The sequence below is a fragment of the Oncorhynchus clarkii genome, chromosome 12 (genome assembly GCF_045791955.1).
Source record: "Oncorhynchus clarkii lewisi isolate Uvic-CL-2024 chromosome 12, UVic_Ocla_1.0, whole genome shotgun sequence".
Taxonomy (NCBI): Eukaryota; Metazoa; Chordata; class Actinopteri; order Salmoniformes; family Salmonidae; genus Oncorhynchus; species Oncorhynchus clarkii.
Window position 1 is genome coordinate 18,504,120 of NC_092158.1, and position 17,173 is coordinate 18,521,292.

At 43.5% G+C, this 17,173-nt stretch overlaps 1 protein-coding gene across 1 annotated transcript in view; it reads left to right on the forward strand.

The window, feature by feature from the left end:
* The window catches only part of LOC139422829 (tetratricopeptide repeat protein 28-like), a 137,870-nt gene that overhangs the window by 79,215 nt on the left and 41,482 nt on the right, over window positions 1–17,173 (forward strand). The window contains exons 4-9 of the mRNA XM_071174223.1: window positions 2,185–2,348; window positions 2,476–2,584; window positions 2,974–3,104; window positions 4,716–4,937; window positions 6,625–6,813; window positions 6,915–7,011. Coding sequence (XP_071030324.1) covers window positions 2,185–2,348; window positions 2,476–2,584; window positions 2,974–3,104; window positions 4,716–4,937; window positions 6,625–6,813; window positions 6,915–7,011 — 912 coding nt within the window. The remainder of the gene's footprint in view (window positions 1–2,184; window positions 2,349–2,475; window positions 2,585–2,973; window positions 3,105–4,715; window positions 4,938–6,624; window positions 6,814–6,914; window positions 7,012–17,173) is intronic.

A 17,173-nucleotide genomic window follows, 5' to 3' on the forward strand; every position in this document is an offset into this window, starting at 1 on the left:
GCTTCACTTGTCTCAGTGAAAATACAGAAACGCAAAGCGTGGCGGTTTAGGAACCTTTCCTAGATAAACCAAATAAGTTGGAGAAGGTTCCATCAGTCTGAGTCATCATTCCCTAATTTGACATCATCCCTTATTTTACCCACAATCCATCATTTCTTTATATACCCACAACCCCGGGGATAAGATGTGGGCGTGTCAAAGCCCCAGGGAGAGGAGACAGAGCGATGGCAGAAAGAAAAGACAGATGGAGGTAGATGAGGGTGTTAGAACTATCGTTTTTGTTCTCACAAAAGAGGAGTCAGTAAAAGAAGAAAGGCAGGAGAAAGAGAGACGGAAGATAATGAGGAAGAGAGAATAGCGAGAGAGTAATGGAAGATAATGAGGAAGAGAGAATAGCGAGAGAGTGATGGAAGATAATAAGGAAGAGAGAATAGCGAGAGAGTAATGGAAGATAATGAGGAAGAGAGAATAGCGAGAGAGTGATGGAAGATAATGAGGAAGAGAGAATAGCGAGAGAGTAATGGAAGATAATGAGGAAGAGAGAATAGCGAGAGAGTAATGGAAGATAATGAGGAAGAGAGAATAGCGAGAGAGTGATGGAAGATAATGAGGAAGAGAGAATAGCGAGAGAGTAATGGAAAATAATGAGGAAGAGAGAATAGCGAGAGAGTAATGGAAGATAATGAGGAAGAGAGAATAGCGAGAGAGTGATGGAAGATAATGAGGAATAGAGAATAGCGAGAGAGTGATAGAAGATAATTAGGAAGAGAGAATAGCGAGAGAGTGATGGAAGATAATGAGGAAGAGAGAATAGCGAGAGAGTATTGGAAGATAATGAGGAAGAGAGAATAGCGAGAGAGTGATGGAAGATAATGAGGAAGAGAGAATAGCGAGAGAGTAATGGAAGATAATGAGGGAGAGAATAGCGAGAGAGTAATGGAAGATAATGAGGAAGAGAGAATAGCGAGAGAGTGATGGAAGATAATGAGGAAGAGAGAATAGCGAGAGAGTATTGGAAGATAATGAGGAAGAGAGAATAGCGAGAGAGTGATGGAAGATAATGAGGAAGAGAGAATAGCGAGAGCGTGATGGAAGATAATGAGGAGGAGAGAATAGCGAGTGAGTATTGGAAGATAATGAGGAAGAGAGAATAGCGAGAGAGTGATGGAAGATAATGAGGAAGAGAGAATAGCGAGAGCGTGATGGAAGATAATGAGGAAGAGAGAATAGCGAGAGAGTGATGGAAGATAATGAGGAAGAGAGAATAGCGAGAGAGTATTGGAAGATAATGAGGAAAAGAGAATAGCGAGAGAGTGATGGAAGATAATGAGGAAGAGAGAATAGCGAGAGCGTGATGGAAGATAATGAGGAAGAGAGAATAGCGAGAGAGTAATGGAAGATAATGAGGAAGAGAGAATAGCGAGAGAGTAATGGAAGATAATGAGGAAGAGAGAATAGCGAGAGAGTGATGGAAGATAATGAGGAAGAGAGAATAGCGAGAGAGTGATAGAAGATAATTAGGAAGAGAGAATAGCGAGAGAGTGATGGAAGATAATGAGGAAGAGAGAATAGCGAGTGAGTATTGGAAGATAATGAGGAAGAGAGAATAGCGAGAGAGTGATGGAAGATAATGAGGAAGAGAGAATAGCGAGAGCGTGATGGAAGATAATGAGGAAGAGAGAATAGCGAGAGAGTGATGGAAGATAATGAGGAAGAGAGAATAGCGAGAGAGTATTGGAAGATAATGAGGAAAAGAGAATAGCGAGAGAGTGATGGAAGATAATGAGGAAGAGAGAATAGCGAGAGCGTGATGGAAGATAATGAGGAAGAGAGAATAGCGAGAGAGTATTGGAAGATAATGAGGAAGAGAGAATAGCGAGAGAGTGATGGAAGATAATGAGGAAGAGAGAATAGCGAGAGCGTGATGGAAGATAATGAGGAAGAGAGAATAGCGAGAGAGTGATGGAAGAAATAAAATATATACCTTGAGGCTGTTCATTAGCTCCTCCACTGTGTCTTTCCTCCATATGATTAGTTCCCTCCATAGTTGATCTGGGGTGTCACACACACATACACACACACACTCACACTATAACTATTACAGTGGTTGTATTTGGTCATTATAAGCTTATTCAACTTTCAGTCAAAGTGTTGTTGTTGACATTCTGTGTGTGTGTCCCATAGACTCTCTAGAACCCACCTACCAGCAGCTGCAGAGGATGAAGCTGGACAAGAGTCCGTTTGTGGTGGTGTGTGTGATTGGTCAGGAGCTGCTGACCGCTGGTTACCATGGAGCCTCGGTTGTGGTTCTGGAGGCAGGGCTAAAGATCGGCACATGCTCTCTGAAGGCAAGGCTGTGTGTGTGTGTGTGTGTGTGTGTGTGTGTGTGTGTGTGTGTGTGTGTGTGTGTGTGTGTGTGTGTGTGTGTGTGTGTGTGTGTGTGATGATCATTGAGTTTCTTCCCTCTTTCTGAAGCTCCGAGGTTCAGTGTTCTCTGCTCTCAGCTCAGCCTACTGGTCTCTAGGCAACGCAGAGAAGAGCACAGGGTACATGCAGCAAGACCTGGAGGTCGCCAAGACTCTAGGTACACATACACCAGCCCTCACACACACACACACCAGCCCTCACACACACATACACCAGCCCTCACACACACACACACCAGCCCTCACACACACACACACCAGCCCTCACACACACACACACACCAGTCCTCACACACACACACACCAGCCCTCACACACACACACACCAGCCCTCACACACACACACACACCAGCCCGCACACACACACGCACTATTGGACGCATACAGATACATACACTAGATATTGGTGGAGAGAGAGAGAGATGCCGTTGTACGTGTGATTTTAGACTGCGATAACACACTGAGTGGAAGACAAGGCATTTTCTTTGGTAGCTAACACGAGTCATCAGGACTCAAGCAAGATTACTACTCATCATGTCTTCCCAGGTGACCAATCAGGCGAGTGCCGGGCTCACGGGAACCTAGGGTCCGCCTACTTCTCCAAGGGCAACTACAGGGAGGCTTTAACCAATCACAGACATCAGCTGGTCCTCGCCATGAAACTCAAGGACAGAGAGGTACCTAGTGGTGGTGTGTGTGTGATTGTTCCATTGTATACTTCTACTCTTTCCCCTTCTTTTATTCAGGAGCCATGCTGTTGTTCTCAGTCAGAGCAATGTGACAATGTAACAGTGTCTGCCCTTGAGCCACACCACCCACTCACTGTTTCTGACTGGAATACAGTGAGAATCAAGTCTCCGTGTTATGGTGAAGGAACGTGACACCTTGCAGACCTGACTGTGTGTGAATGTCAGCACAGCTCTATGGTTGTACTGTATTCTCCATGTGCTGTGTGTTCTCATGTCGTTGTGTATGGCTGGCTGGCTGTCTGGTTGGCTGTCTAGTTGGCTGGCTGGCTGACTGGTTGGCTGGCTGGCTGACTGGCTGTCTGGTTGGTTGGTTGGCTGGCTGACTGGCTGTCTGGTTGGCTGGCTGACTGGTTGGCTGGCTGGTTGACTGGCTGTCTGGTTGGCTGGCTGACTGGCTGTCTGGTTGGCTGGCTGACTGGTTGGCTGGCTGACTGGCTGTCTGGTTGGCTGGCTGACTGGCTGTCTGGTTGGCTGGCTGACTGGTTGGCTGGCTGGTTGACTGGCTGTCTGGTTGGCTGGCTGACTGGCTGTCTGGTTGGCTGGCTGGCTGAATGGCTGTCTGGTTGGTTGGCTGACTGGCTGTCTGGTTGGCTGGCTGACTGGCTGTCTGGTTGGCTGGCTGACTGGTTGGCTGGCTGGTTGACTGGCTGTCTGGTTGGCTGGCTGACTGGTTGGCTGGCTGGTTGACTGGCTGTCTGGTTGGCTGGTTGACTGGCTGTCTGGTTGGCTGGCTGTCTGGTTGGCTGGCTGACTGGCTGTCTGGTTGGCTGGCTGACTGGCTGTCTGGTTGGCTGGCTGACTGACTGGCTGACTGGTTGGCTGGCTGGCTGTCTGGTTGGCTGGCTGACTGGTTGGCTGGCTGGCTGACTGGTTGGTTGGCTGGCTGGCTGATTGGTTGGTTGGCTGGTTGGCTGGCTGACTGGTTGGCTGGCTGGCTGTCTGGTTGGCTGTCTGATTGGCTGGTTGTCTGGTTGGTTGGCTGTCTGGTTGGCTGTCTGTCTGGTTGGCTGTCTGGTTGGCTGGTTGGCTGTCTGGTTGGCTGACTGGTTGGCTGGCTGGTTGTCTGGTTGGTTGGCTGTCTGGTTGGCTGTCTGTGGTTGGCTGTCTGTCTGGTTGGCTGACTGGTTGGCTGACTGGTTTGCTGGCTGGTTTTTGAATATCGACTGTTTGTTTAATATTGTACGAAACATGCCTTTCAGTATGTTAACCTTGTTTATGCGTGTTAAGAGCTTTAGAGCCGAGGACATTGAGGTGTGAGTGAGAGAGGTTTACTGCATCTCCTCTCTCCAGTCAACACCACAGGTCCATAGCCTGAGGCAGTTTAAACACACAGATCCATATTACTCTACACCTCCTCATCTCGCCCACTGGCTTTCCTTTTGTTTAGATTGTGTGTGTCTTTCTAAAATGCGTCATGTGGCCGTCTTAATGTGGGGTGATAGTAGCCTCAATGTCAGAGAGGCAGGCCAGTCACAAGAGGGTAGTCAGTTCAAATCCCAGGGCTGACAGGAAGTCTTACAAGAGTTTGTGTGTATCTAGGCTGCGTCCAGTGCACTGAGCAGCCTTGGCCATGTGTACACAGCGATAGCGGACTACCCTAATGCTTTGGCCAGCCATAAACAGTGTGTGCTGTTGGCACAGCAGACGCAATGCCCGCTGTCAGAGGCTCGCCAGCTGGGCAACATGGGAGCTGTCTACACCGCACTGGGAGACTTCACCAATGCTGTGCTGTGTCACCAGCAACACCTGGACATAGCTAAGGTATTTAACTAATGAACATACATACATACATAAACTCAGCAAAAAAATAAATATCCCTTTTTCAGGACCCTGTCTTTCAAAGATAATTCGTAAAAATTCAAATAACTTCACAGATCTTCATTGTAAAGGGTTTAAACACTGTTTCCCCATGCTTGTTCAATGAACCATAAACAATTAATAAACATGCACCTGTGGAACGGTCGTTAAGACACTAACAGCTTACAGACGGTAGGCAATTAAGGTCACAGTTATGAAAACTTAGGACACTAAAGAGGCCTTTCTACTGACTCTGAAAAACACCAAAAGAAAGATGCCCAGGGTCCCTGCACATCTGCGCGAACGTGCCTTAGGCATGCTGCAAGGAGGCATGAGGACTGCAGATGTGGTCAGGGCAATAAATTGCAATGTCCGTACTGTGAGACGCCTAAGACAGCTTTACAGGGAGACAGGACGGATAGCTGATCGTCCTCGCAGTGGCAGACCGCGTGCAACAACACCTGCACAGGATCGGTACATCCAAACATCACACCTGCGGGACAGGTACAGGATGGCAACAACAACTGCCCGAGTTACACCAGGAACGCACAATGTCTCCATCAGTGCTCAGACTGTCTGCGATAGGCTGAGAGAGGCTGGACTGAGGGCTTGTAGGCCTGTTGTAAAGCAGGTCCTCACCAGACATCACCGGCAACAACGTCGCCTATGGGCACAAACCCACCGTCGCAGGACCAGACAGGACTGGCAACAAGTGCTCTTCACTGACGAGTCGTGGTTTTGACTCACCAGGGGTGATGGTCGGATTTCAGTTTATCGTCAAAGGAATGAGTGTTACACCGAGGCCTGTACTCTGGACCGGGATCATTTTGGAGATGGAGGGTCCGTCATGGTCTGGGGCGGTGTGTCACAGCATCATCAGACTGAGCTTGTTGTCATTGCAGGCAATCTCAACGCTGTGCATTACAGGGAAGACATCCTCCTCCCTCATGTGGTACCCTTCCTGCAGGCTCATCCTGACATAACCCTCCAGCATGACAATGGCACCAGCCATACTGCTCGTTCTGTGTGTGATTTCTTGCAAGACAGGAATGTCAGTGTTCTGCCATGGCCAGCGAAGAGCCCGGATCTCAATCCCATTGAGCACGTCTGGGACCTGTTGAATTGGAGGGTGAGGGCTAGGGCCATTCCCCCCAGAAATGTCTGGGAACTTGCAGGTGCCTTGGTGGAAGAGTGGGGTAACATCTCACAACAACTGGAAAATCCATGAGGAGGAGATGCACTGCAGTACTTAATGCAGCTGGTGGCCACACCAGATACTGATTGTTGCATTTGATTTTGACCCCCCCTTTGTTCAGGGACACATTACTCTATTTCTGTTAGCCACATGTCTGTGGAACTTGTTCAGTTGTTGAATCTTATGTTCATACAAATATTTACACATGTTAAGTATGCTGAAAATAAACGCAGTTGACAGTGAGAGGAAGTTTACATACACACACGTATGAATGCACCAGGGTTGGGGTCAATTCTATGTCAATTCAGGAAGTGAACTGAATTTCATATATATATATATATATTTTAATCTTCCATTTCACCTACTATTTATTTTATCCATCCTATCTATTCTCAGTGTTCTGTGTTAAAAGCACTGAAGTAAATCAATGTTAAAGTGATCTAATGTGATCTGTAGACCCTAGGTAATGGGCGTGAGGAGGCGCGGGCGTACAGTAACCTGGGCAGTGCCCACCACAGCCAGAGAGACTTTGACAAGGCTGTGTCCTACCACACCCTGGTGCTGCAGCTGGCTCAGGAGCTGGAGGACAGGACCATACAGATGAGGGCTTACGCCGGCCTGGGACACGCTGCTCGCTGCATGCAGGTAGTAGACACACACACACATGTTCACACACACACACGTTAACACACACACACACACGTTCACACACACACACACAGCGTAACTCCCTGTATGTTCTCCAGGACTTGGAGAGGGCAGGCCAGTACCACCAGCAGCAGCTGGACATAGCAGAGGAGCTGCAGGACAGAGCTGCAAAGGGACGCGCTTCGTCCAACCTGGGTAAGACATAATGACAGCGTCCTACACTCTCTCTCTCTCTCTCTCTCAGATATTTATCTTCTCTGTGTTTCCCCCTTGGGACCAGAAGGTTGTGAATTGGATAGCTGTAACGATCCTCGTCCTCCTCGTCTGAGGAGGAGTAGGAAATATCGGACCAATGCGCAGCTTGGGACGTGTTCATGATGTTTATTTGCCTGAACACTGAAATACAAAATAACAACGTGAATAAACGAAACGAACGAAACAGTCCCCTGTGGAACAAACACTGACACAGAAAAGGCTTCCTAAGTATGATTCTCAATCAGAGACAACGAACGACACCTGCCTCTGATTGAGAACCATACCAGGCCAAACACATAACCACAACATAGAAAAAGGAACATAGACTATCCACCCCAACTCACGAACTGACCATACTAAAACAATGACATAACAAAAGAACTAAGGTCAGAACGTGACAATACCATCACAGATAAAATAGAATGAAGGACAACAGTACAGGCCTTTTTACAGATGGTCCTGGGCACTATAAACATATGTTCTTTGTTTAATATCTACATTCTATGATGCAGCATTGTTTTGTTGAAGTGGTTTGTCCAATTACCCAGAGCTGTGTCCTATCACATGACTCCACTAGCGCCTCTCTGGCCAATCAACACTGATGTTTTATTAACAAGGTTTCGGGTTCTGCGACCATGGCGAAATCTGAGACCAACTGAATCTGACCCCACTGCTGAGTGGACAATAACCTACCTACCTACCTGTGTGTGTGTGTGTGTGTGTGTGTGTGTGTGTGTGTGTGTGTGTGTGTGTGTGTGTGTGTGTGTGTGTGTTTTACTCTATGCATGTGCAGGACTGCTGTAGAGATCTATTTTTCTTAGTCTCTCTCTCTCTAAAAAAAAGACATCACATAATTTGACCATGTGTTATTACTGCTTATTTATATAAAATCTTTCAACTAATAAGGAACAGTTTATAAACGACTTAAATAGTTTTAAATCGTTCAAAGCACACCTTAATGATTGCTCCTGAGTGCCGCAGCGGTCTAAGGCACTGCATCTCAGTGCTAGAGGCGTCACTACAGACACCCTGGTTCGATTCCAGGCTGTATCACAATGGGCCGTGATTGGGAGTCCCATAGGGCGGCGCACAATTGGCCCAGCGTCGCGTGGGTTTGGCTGGTGTAGGCCATAATTGTAAATAAGAATTTGTTCTTAACTGACTTGCCTAGTTAAATAAAGATTAAATCCATAAAAATAAAAAAAGTGTTATCAGTTTAAAGTGATAGTTTATGGAATCCATCTGACAGTTCATTAACAGCTCAAGTATGTCATTGGCTGAAGGAGTCTAGTAGAACTCCTTAGTGGTTTGTGACTGGGCCATTTAAAGCTTCATTGCCAACATTACCATGTTAGCAGGCTGAAGCTGGTTGGGGATTTGGTAATGTCTGAAGGCTTGCCCAACACCTAGATAACCTAGGACCGTATCAGCACAAAGTATAGACACACACAAACACACTGACTGTTACACACTGACATCCCAGTGTGTAGAATAGGGGTGCAACTCTCCCTATAAGCTTCCAGTGCTGCCTCAGCCAAACAGACTGTTATAGGATCTCTTGTGACATTACTTCTAATCCGTTAACTGCTGGCTATCTCAGAGCTGCTGCTGGGGAATACCAAAGCCTTATCGCCACTAACATGCCCCCTGGCACCGTCAGGTGTGTGTGTGTGTGTGTGTGTGTGTGTGTGTGTGTGTGTGTGTGCGCGTGCACATGTTCTGGGAGGATGCCTGACCCCGGGGGGTTAATGTGCACTAGTATTCCTGCAGACTCTGCAGGTTCCTCTGTAATCCTCTTATCTCTGCACCCCTGATGGGGCAGCTCTCCTTTTCCTAATACATACATACATACATACATACATGAACCCACACACACACACACCTGAAAACGCTTACTTGCGCTACATACACCATCATCATCCACATACCTCTTCAATGATAACATAGTCCTCTATTCCAAGAGTGTCAGTGTTTTAGCTGTTGGTTTTCAGGCAGGCTAGTTCAAGTCAGTCCATAGAGCTCAGTGTGAGGTTCTGTCCTTGGTAGTGGAGAAAACATATACTGTCAGTGGGTTATGGGGTTACATTGGGGTTACATGGGATCACATTTCACGCTTACTGAATCAGGCTCTCACTCTCTCACTCACACACACACACAGACACAGACTAGATAACGTTTAGGACACAACGTTGGCCAACTTTCAGATAGAATTATGTAGAACCATGGCCAGGTGTTTTGAGTAGGGGATGCTAGCGAGAAACCTTATGCTCATTGAGCGTGGGAATTGCACTCTACAAATGTATTATTCTAATAAAAATCACTCCATGCATCTATCATTGCATTTGCAGACTAACAGTAAGACAGTTCCTGAGTAGGCTAGGTCTAGGAATAGATTCGGGAGGCCTAACAGTAAGATACAGTTCCTAATGTGATGAGTAGTCTAGGTCTAGGAATAGATTTGGTAGGCCTAACAGTAAGATACAGTTCTTAATGTGATGAGTAGTCTAGGTCTAGGAATAGATTTGGTAGGCCTAACAGTAAGATACAGTTCTTAATGTGATGAGTAGTCTAGGTCTAGGAATAGATTTGGTAGGCCTAACAGTAAGATACAGTTCCTAATGTGATGAGTAGTCTAGGAATAGATTTGGTAGGCCTAACAGTAAGATACAGTTCCTAATGTGATGAGTAGTCTAGGTCTAGGAATAGATTTGGTAGGCCTAACAGTAAGATACAGTTCCTAATGTGATGAGTAGTCTAGGTCTAGGAATAGATTTTGTAGGCCTAACAGTAAGATACAGTTCCTAATGTGATGAGTAGTCTAGGTCTAGGAATAGATTTGGTAGGCCTAACAGTAAGATACAGTTCCTAATGTGATGAGTAGTCTAGGAATAGATTTGGTAGGCCTAACAGTAAGATACAGTTCCTAGTGTGATGAGTAGTCTAGGTCTAGGAATAGATTTGGTAGGCCTAACAGTAAGATACAGTTCCTAATGTGATGAGTAGTCTAGGTCTAGGAATAGATTTGGTAGGCCTAACAGTAAGATACAGTTCCTAATGTGATGAGTAGTCTAGGTCTAGGAATAGATTTGGTAGGCCTAACAGTAAGATACAGTTCCTAATGTGATGAGTAGTCTAGGTCTAGGAATAGATTTGGTAGGCCTAACAGTAAGATACAGTTCCTAATGTGATGAGTAGTCTAGGTCTAGGAATAGATTTGGTAGGCCTAACAGTAAGATACAGTTCCTAGTGTGATGAGTAGTCTAGGTCTAGGAATAGATTTGGTAGGCCTAACAGTAAGATACAGTTCCTAGTGTGATGAGTAGTCTAGGTCTAGGAATAGATTTGGTAGGCCTAACAGTAAGATACAGTTCCTAGTGTGATGAGTAGTCTAGGTCTAGGAATAGATTTGGTAGGCCTAACAGTAAGATACAGTTCCTAATGTGATGAGTAGTCTAGGTCTAGGAATAGATTTGGTAGGCCTAACAGTAAGATACAGTTCTTAATGTGATGAGTAGTCTAGGTCTAGGAATAGATTTGGTAGGCCTAACAGTAAGATACAGTTCCTAATGTGATGAGTAGTCTAGGTCTAGGAATAGATTTTGTAGGCCTAACAGTAAGATACAGTTCCTAATGTGATGAGTAGTCTAGGTCTAGGAATAGATTTGGTAGGCCTAACAGTAAGATACAGTTCCTAATGTGATGAGTAGTCTAGGTCTAGGAATATATTTGGTAGGCCTAACAGTAAGATACAGTTCCTAATGTGATGAGTAGTCTAGGTCTAGGAATAGATTTGGTAGGCCTAACAGTAAGATACAGTTCTTAATGTGATGAGTAGTCTAGGTCTAGGAATAGATTTGGTAGGCCTAACAGTAAGATACAGTTCCTAATGTGATGAGTAGGCTAGGTCTAGGAATAGATTTTGTAGGCCTAACAGTAAGATACAGTTCCTAATGTGATGAGTAGTCTAGGTCTAGGAATAGATTTGGTAGGCCTAACAGTAAGATACAGTTCCTAATGTGATGAGTAGTCTAGGTCTAGGAATAGATTTGGTAGGCCTAACAGTAAGATACAGTTCCTAATGTGATGAGTAGTCTAGGAATAGATTTGGTAGGCCTAACAGTAAGATACAGTTCCTAATGTGATGAGTAGTCTAGGTCTAGGAATAGATTTGGTAGGCCTAACAGTAAGATACAGTTCCTAATGTGATGAGTAGTCTAGGAATAGATTTGGTAGGCCTAACAGTAAGATACAGTTCCTAATGTGATGAGTAGTCTAGGTCTAGGAATAGATTTGGGAGGCCTAACAGTAAGATACAGTTCCTAATGTGATGAGTAGTCTAGGTCTAGGAATAGATTTGGTAGGCCTAACAGTAAGATACAGTTCCTAATGTGATGAGTAGTCTAGGAATAGATTTGGTAGGCCTAACAGTAAGATACAGTTCCTATTGTGATGAGTAGTCTAGGAATAGATTCGGGAGGCCTAACAGTAAGATACAGTTCCTAATGTGATGAGTAGTCTAGGTCTAGGAATAGATTTGGTAGGCCTAACAGTAAGATACAGTTCCTAATGTGATGAGTAGTCTAGGTCTAGGAATAGATTTGGTAGGCCTAACAGTAAGATACAGTTCCTAGTGTGATGAGTAGTCTAGGTCTAGGAATAGATTTGGTAGGCCTAACAGTAAGATACAGTTCCTAGTGTGATGAGTAGTCTAGGTCTAGGAATAGATTTGGTAGGCCTAACAGTGAGATACAGTTCCTAGTGTGATGAGTAGTCTAGGTCTAGGAATAGATTTGGTAGGCCTAACAGTAAGATACAGTTCCTAATGTGATGAGTAGTCTAGGTCTAGGAATAGATTTGGTAGGCCTAACAGTAAGATACAGTTCTTAATGTGATGAGTAGTCTAGGTCTAGGAATAGATTTGGTAGGCCTAACAGTAAGATACAGTTCCTAATGTGATGAGTAGTCTAGGTCTAGGAATAGATTTTGTAGGCCTAACAGTAAGATACAGTTCCTAATGTGATGAGTAGTCTAGGTCTAGGAATAGATTTGGTAGGCCTAACAGTAAGATACAGTTCCTAATGTGATGAGTAGTCTAGGTCTAGGAATATATTTGGTAGGCCTAACAGTAAGATACAGTTCCTAATGTGATGAGTAGTCTAGGTCTAGGAATAGATTTGGTAGGCCTAACAGTAAGATACAGTTCCTAATGTGATGAGTAGTCTAGGAATAGATTTGGTAGGCCTAACAGTAAGATACAGTTCCTAATGTGATGAGTAGTCTAGGTCTAGGAATAGATTTGGTAGGCCTAACAGTAAGATACAGTTCCTAATGTGATGAGTAGTCTAGGAATAGATTTGGTAGGCCTAACAGTAAGATACAGTTCCTAATGTGATGAGTAGTCTAGGTCTAGGAATAGATTTGGGAGGCCTAACAGTAAGATACAGTTCCTAATGTGATGAGTAGTCTAGGTCTAGGAATAGATTTGGTAGGCCTAACAGTAAGATACAGTTCCTAATGTGATGAGTAGTCTAGGAATAGATTTGGTAGGCCTAACAGTAAGATACAGTTCCTATTGTGATGAGTAGTCTAGGAATAGATTCGGGAGGCCTAACAGTAAGATACAGTTCCTAATGTGATGAGTAGTCTAGGTCTAGGAATAGATTTGGTAGGCCTAACAGTAAGATACAGTTCCTAATGTGATGAGTAGTCTAGGTCTAGGAATAGATTTGGTAGGCCTAACAGTAAGATACAGTTCCTAGTGTGATGAGTAGTCTAGGTCTAGGAATAGATTTGGTAGGCCTAACAGTAAGATACAGTTCCTAGTGTGATGAGTAGTCTAGGTCTAGGAATAGATTTGGTAGGCCTAACAGTGAGATACAGTTCCTAGTGTGATGAGTAGTCTAGGTCTAGGAATAGATTTGGTAGGCCTAACAGTAAGATACAGTTCCTAATGTGATGAGTAGTCTAGGTCTAGGAATAGATTTGGTAGGCCTAACAGTAAGATACAGTTCTTAATGTGATGAGTAGTCTAGGTCTAGGAATAGATTTGGTAGGCCTAACAGTAAGATACAGTTCCTAATGTGATGAGTAGTCTAGGTCTAGGAATAGATTTTGTAGGCCTAACAGTAAGATACAGTTCCTAATGTGATGAGTAGTCTAGGTCTAGGAATAGATTTGGTAGGCCTAACAGTAAGATACAGTTCCTAATGTGATGAGTAGTCTAGGTCTAGGAATATATTTGGTAGGCCTAACAGTAAGATACAGTTCCTAATGTGATGAGTAGTCTAGGTCTAGGAATAGATTTGGTAGGCCTAACAGTAAGATACAGTTCTTAATGTGATGAGTAGTCTAGGTCTAGGAATAGATTTGGTAGGCCTAACAGTAAGATACAGTTCCTAATGTGATGAGTAGGCTAGGTCTAGGAATAGATTTTGTAGGCCTAACAGTAAGATACAGTTCCTAATGTGATGAGTAGTCTAGGTCTAGGAATAGATTTGGTAGGCCTAACAGTAAGATACAGTTCCTAATGTGATGAGTAGTCTAGGTCTAGGAATAGATTTGGTAGGCCTAACAGTAAGATACAGTTCCTAATGTGATGAGTAGTCTAGGTCTAGGAATAGATTTTGTAGGCCTAACAGTAAGATACAGTTCCTAATGTGATGAGTAGTCTAGGTCTAGGAATAGATTTGGTAGGCCTAACAGTAAGATACAGTTCCTAATGTGATGAGTAGTCTAGGTCTAGGAATAGATTTGGTAGGCCTAACTGTAAGATACAGTTCCTAATGTGATGAGTAGGCTAGGTCTAGGAATAGATTTTGTAGGCCTAACAGTAAGATACAGTTCCTAATGTGATGAGTAGTCTAGGTCTAGGAATAGATTTGGGAGGCCTAACAGTAAGATACAGTTCCTAATGTGATGAGTAGTCTAGGTCTAGGAATAGATTTGGTAGGCCTAACAGTAAGATACAGTTCCTAATGTGATGAGTAGTCTAGGAATAGATTTGGTAGGCCTAACAGTAAGATACAGTTCCTAATGTGATGAGTAGTCTAGGAATAGATTCGGGAGGCCTAACAGTAAGATACAGTTCCTAATGTGATGAGTAGTCTAGGTCTAGGAATAGATTTGGTAGGCCTAACAGTAAGATACAGTTCCTAATGTGATGAGTAGTCTAGGTCTAGGAATAGATTTGGTAGGCCTAACAGTAAGATACTGTTCCTAATGTGATGAGTAGTCTAGGTCTAGGAATAGATTTGGTAGGCCTAACAGTAAGATACAGTTCCTAATGTGATGAGTAGTCTAGGTCTAGGAATAGATTCGGTAGGCCTAACAGTAAGATACAGTTCCTAATGTGATGAGTAGTCTAGGAATAGATTTGGTAGGCCTAACAGTAAGATACAGTTCCTAATGTGATGAGTAGTCTAGGAATAGATTTGGTAGGCCTAACAGTAAGATACAGTTCCTAATGTGATGAGTAGTCTAGGAATAGATTCGGGAGGCCTAACAGTAAGATACAGTTCCTAATGTGATGAGTAGTCTAGGAATAGATTCGGGAGGCCTAACAGTAAGATACAGTTCCTAATGTGATGAGTAGTCTAGGTCTAGGAATAGATTTGGTAGGCCTAACAGTAAGATACAGTTCCTAATGTGATGAGTAGTCTAGGTCTAGGATAGATTTGGTAGGCCTAACAGTAAGATACTGTTCCTAATGTGATGAGTAGTCTAGGTCTAGGAATAGATTCGGTAGGCCTAACAGTAAGATACAGTTCCTAATGTGATGAGTAGTCTAGGTCTAGGAATAGATTTGGTAGGCCTAACAGTAAGATACAGTTCCTAATGTGATGAGTAGTCTAGGTCTAGGAATAGATTTGGGAGGCCTAACAGTAAGATACAGTTCCTAATGTGATGAGTAGTCTAGGAATAGATTTGGTAGGCCTAACAGTAAGATACAGTTCCTAATGTGATGAGTAGTCTAGGAATAGATTTGGTAGGCCTAACAGTAAGATACAGTTCCTAATGTGATGAGTAGTCTAGGAATAGATTTGGTAGGCCTAACAGTAAGATACAGGTCCTAATGTGATGAGTAGTCTAGGAATAGATTCGGGAGGCCTAACAGTAAGATACAGTTCCTAATGTGATGAGTAGTCTAGGAATAGATTTGGTAGGCCTAACAGTAAGATACAGTTCCTAATGTGATGAGTAGTCTAGGTCTAGGAATAGATTTGGTAGGTCTAACGGTAAGATACAGTTCCTAATGTGATGAGTAGTCTAGGTCTAGGAATAGATTTGGTAGGCCTAACAGTAAGATACTGTTCCTAATGTGATGAGTAGTCTAGGTCTAGGAATAGATTTGGTAGGCCTAACAGTAAGATACAGTTCCTAATGTGATGAGTAGTCTAGGTCTAGGAATAGATTTGGTAGGCCTAACAGTAAGATACTGTTCCTAATGTGATGAGTAGTCTAGGTCTAGGAATAGATTCGGTAGGCCTAACAGTAAGATACAGTTCCTAATGTGATGAGTAGTCTAGGTCTAGGAATAGATTTGGGAGGCCTAACAGTAAGATACAGTTCCTAATGTGATGAGTAGTCTAGGAATAGATTTGGTAGGCCTAACAGTAAGATACAGTTCCTAATGTGATGAGTAGGCTAGGTATAGGAATAGATTCGGTAGGCCTAACAGTAAGATACAGTTCCTAATGTGATGAGTAGTCTAGGTCTAGGAATAGATTTGGTAGGCCTAACAGTAAGATACAGTTCCTAATGTGATGAGTAGTCTGGAATAGATTTGGTAGGCCTAACAGTAAGATACAGTTCCTAATGTGATGAGTAGTCTAGGAATAGATTTGGTAGGCCTAACAGTAAGATACAGTTCCTAATGTGATGAGTAGTCTAGGAATAGATTCGGGAGGCCTAACAGTAAGATACAGTTCCTAATGTGATGAGTAGTCTAGGAATAGATTCGGGAGGCCTAACAGTAAGATACAGTTCCTAATGTGATGAGTAGTCTAGGTCTAGGAATAGATTTGGTAGGTCTAACAGTAAGATACAGTTCCTAATGTGATGAGTATTCTAGGTCTAGGAATAGATTTGGTAGGCCTAACAGTAAGATACTGTTCCTAATGTGATGAGTAGTCTAGGTCTAGGAATAGATTTGGTAGGCCTAACAGTAAGATACAGTTCCTAATGTGATGAGTAGTCTAGGTCTAGGAATAGATTTGGTAGGCCTAACAGTAAGATACTGTTCCTAATGTGATGAGTAGTCTAGGTCTAGGAATAGATTCGGTAGGCCTAACAGTAAGATACAGTTCCTAATGTGATGAGTAGTCTAGGTCTAGGAATAGATTTTGGAGGCCTAACAGTAAGATACAGTTCCTAATGTGATGAGTAGTCTAGGAATAGATTTGGTAGGCCTAACAGTAAGATACAGTTCCTAATGTGATGAGTAGGCTAGGTCTCGGAATAGATTTTGTAGGCCTAACAGTAAGATACAGTTCCTAATGTGATGAGTAGTCTAGGTCTAGGAATAGATTCGGGAGGCCTAACAGTAAGATACAGTTCCTAATGTGATGAGTAGTCTAGGTCTAGGAATAGATTTGGTAGGCCTAACAGTAAGATACAGTTCCTAATGTGATGAGTAGTCTAGGAATAGATTTGGGAGGCCTAACAGTAAGATACAGTTCCTAATGTGATGAGTAGTCTAGGAATAGATTCGGGAGGCCTAACAGTAAGATACAGTTCCTAATGTGATGAGTAGTCTAGGATTAGATTCGGGAGGCCTAACAGTAAGATACAGTTCCTAATGTGATGAGTAGTCTAGGTCTAGGAATAGATTTGGGAGGCCTAACAGTAAGATACAGTTCCTAATGTGATGAGTAGTCTAGGAATAGATTTGGTAGGCCTAACAGTAAGATACAGTTCCTAATGTGATGAGTAGTCTAGGAATAGATTTGGTAGATCTAACAGTAAGATACAGTTCCTAATGTGATGAGTAGTCTAGGAATATATTTGGTAGGCCTAACAGTAAGATACAGTTCCTAATGTGATGAGTAGTCTAGGAATAGATTCGGGAGGCCTAACAGTAAGATACAGTTCCTAATGTGATGAG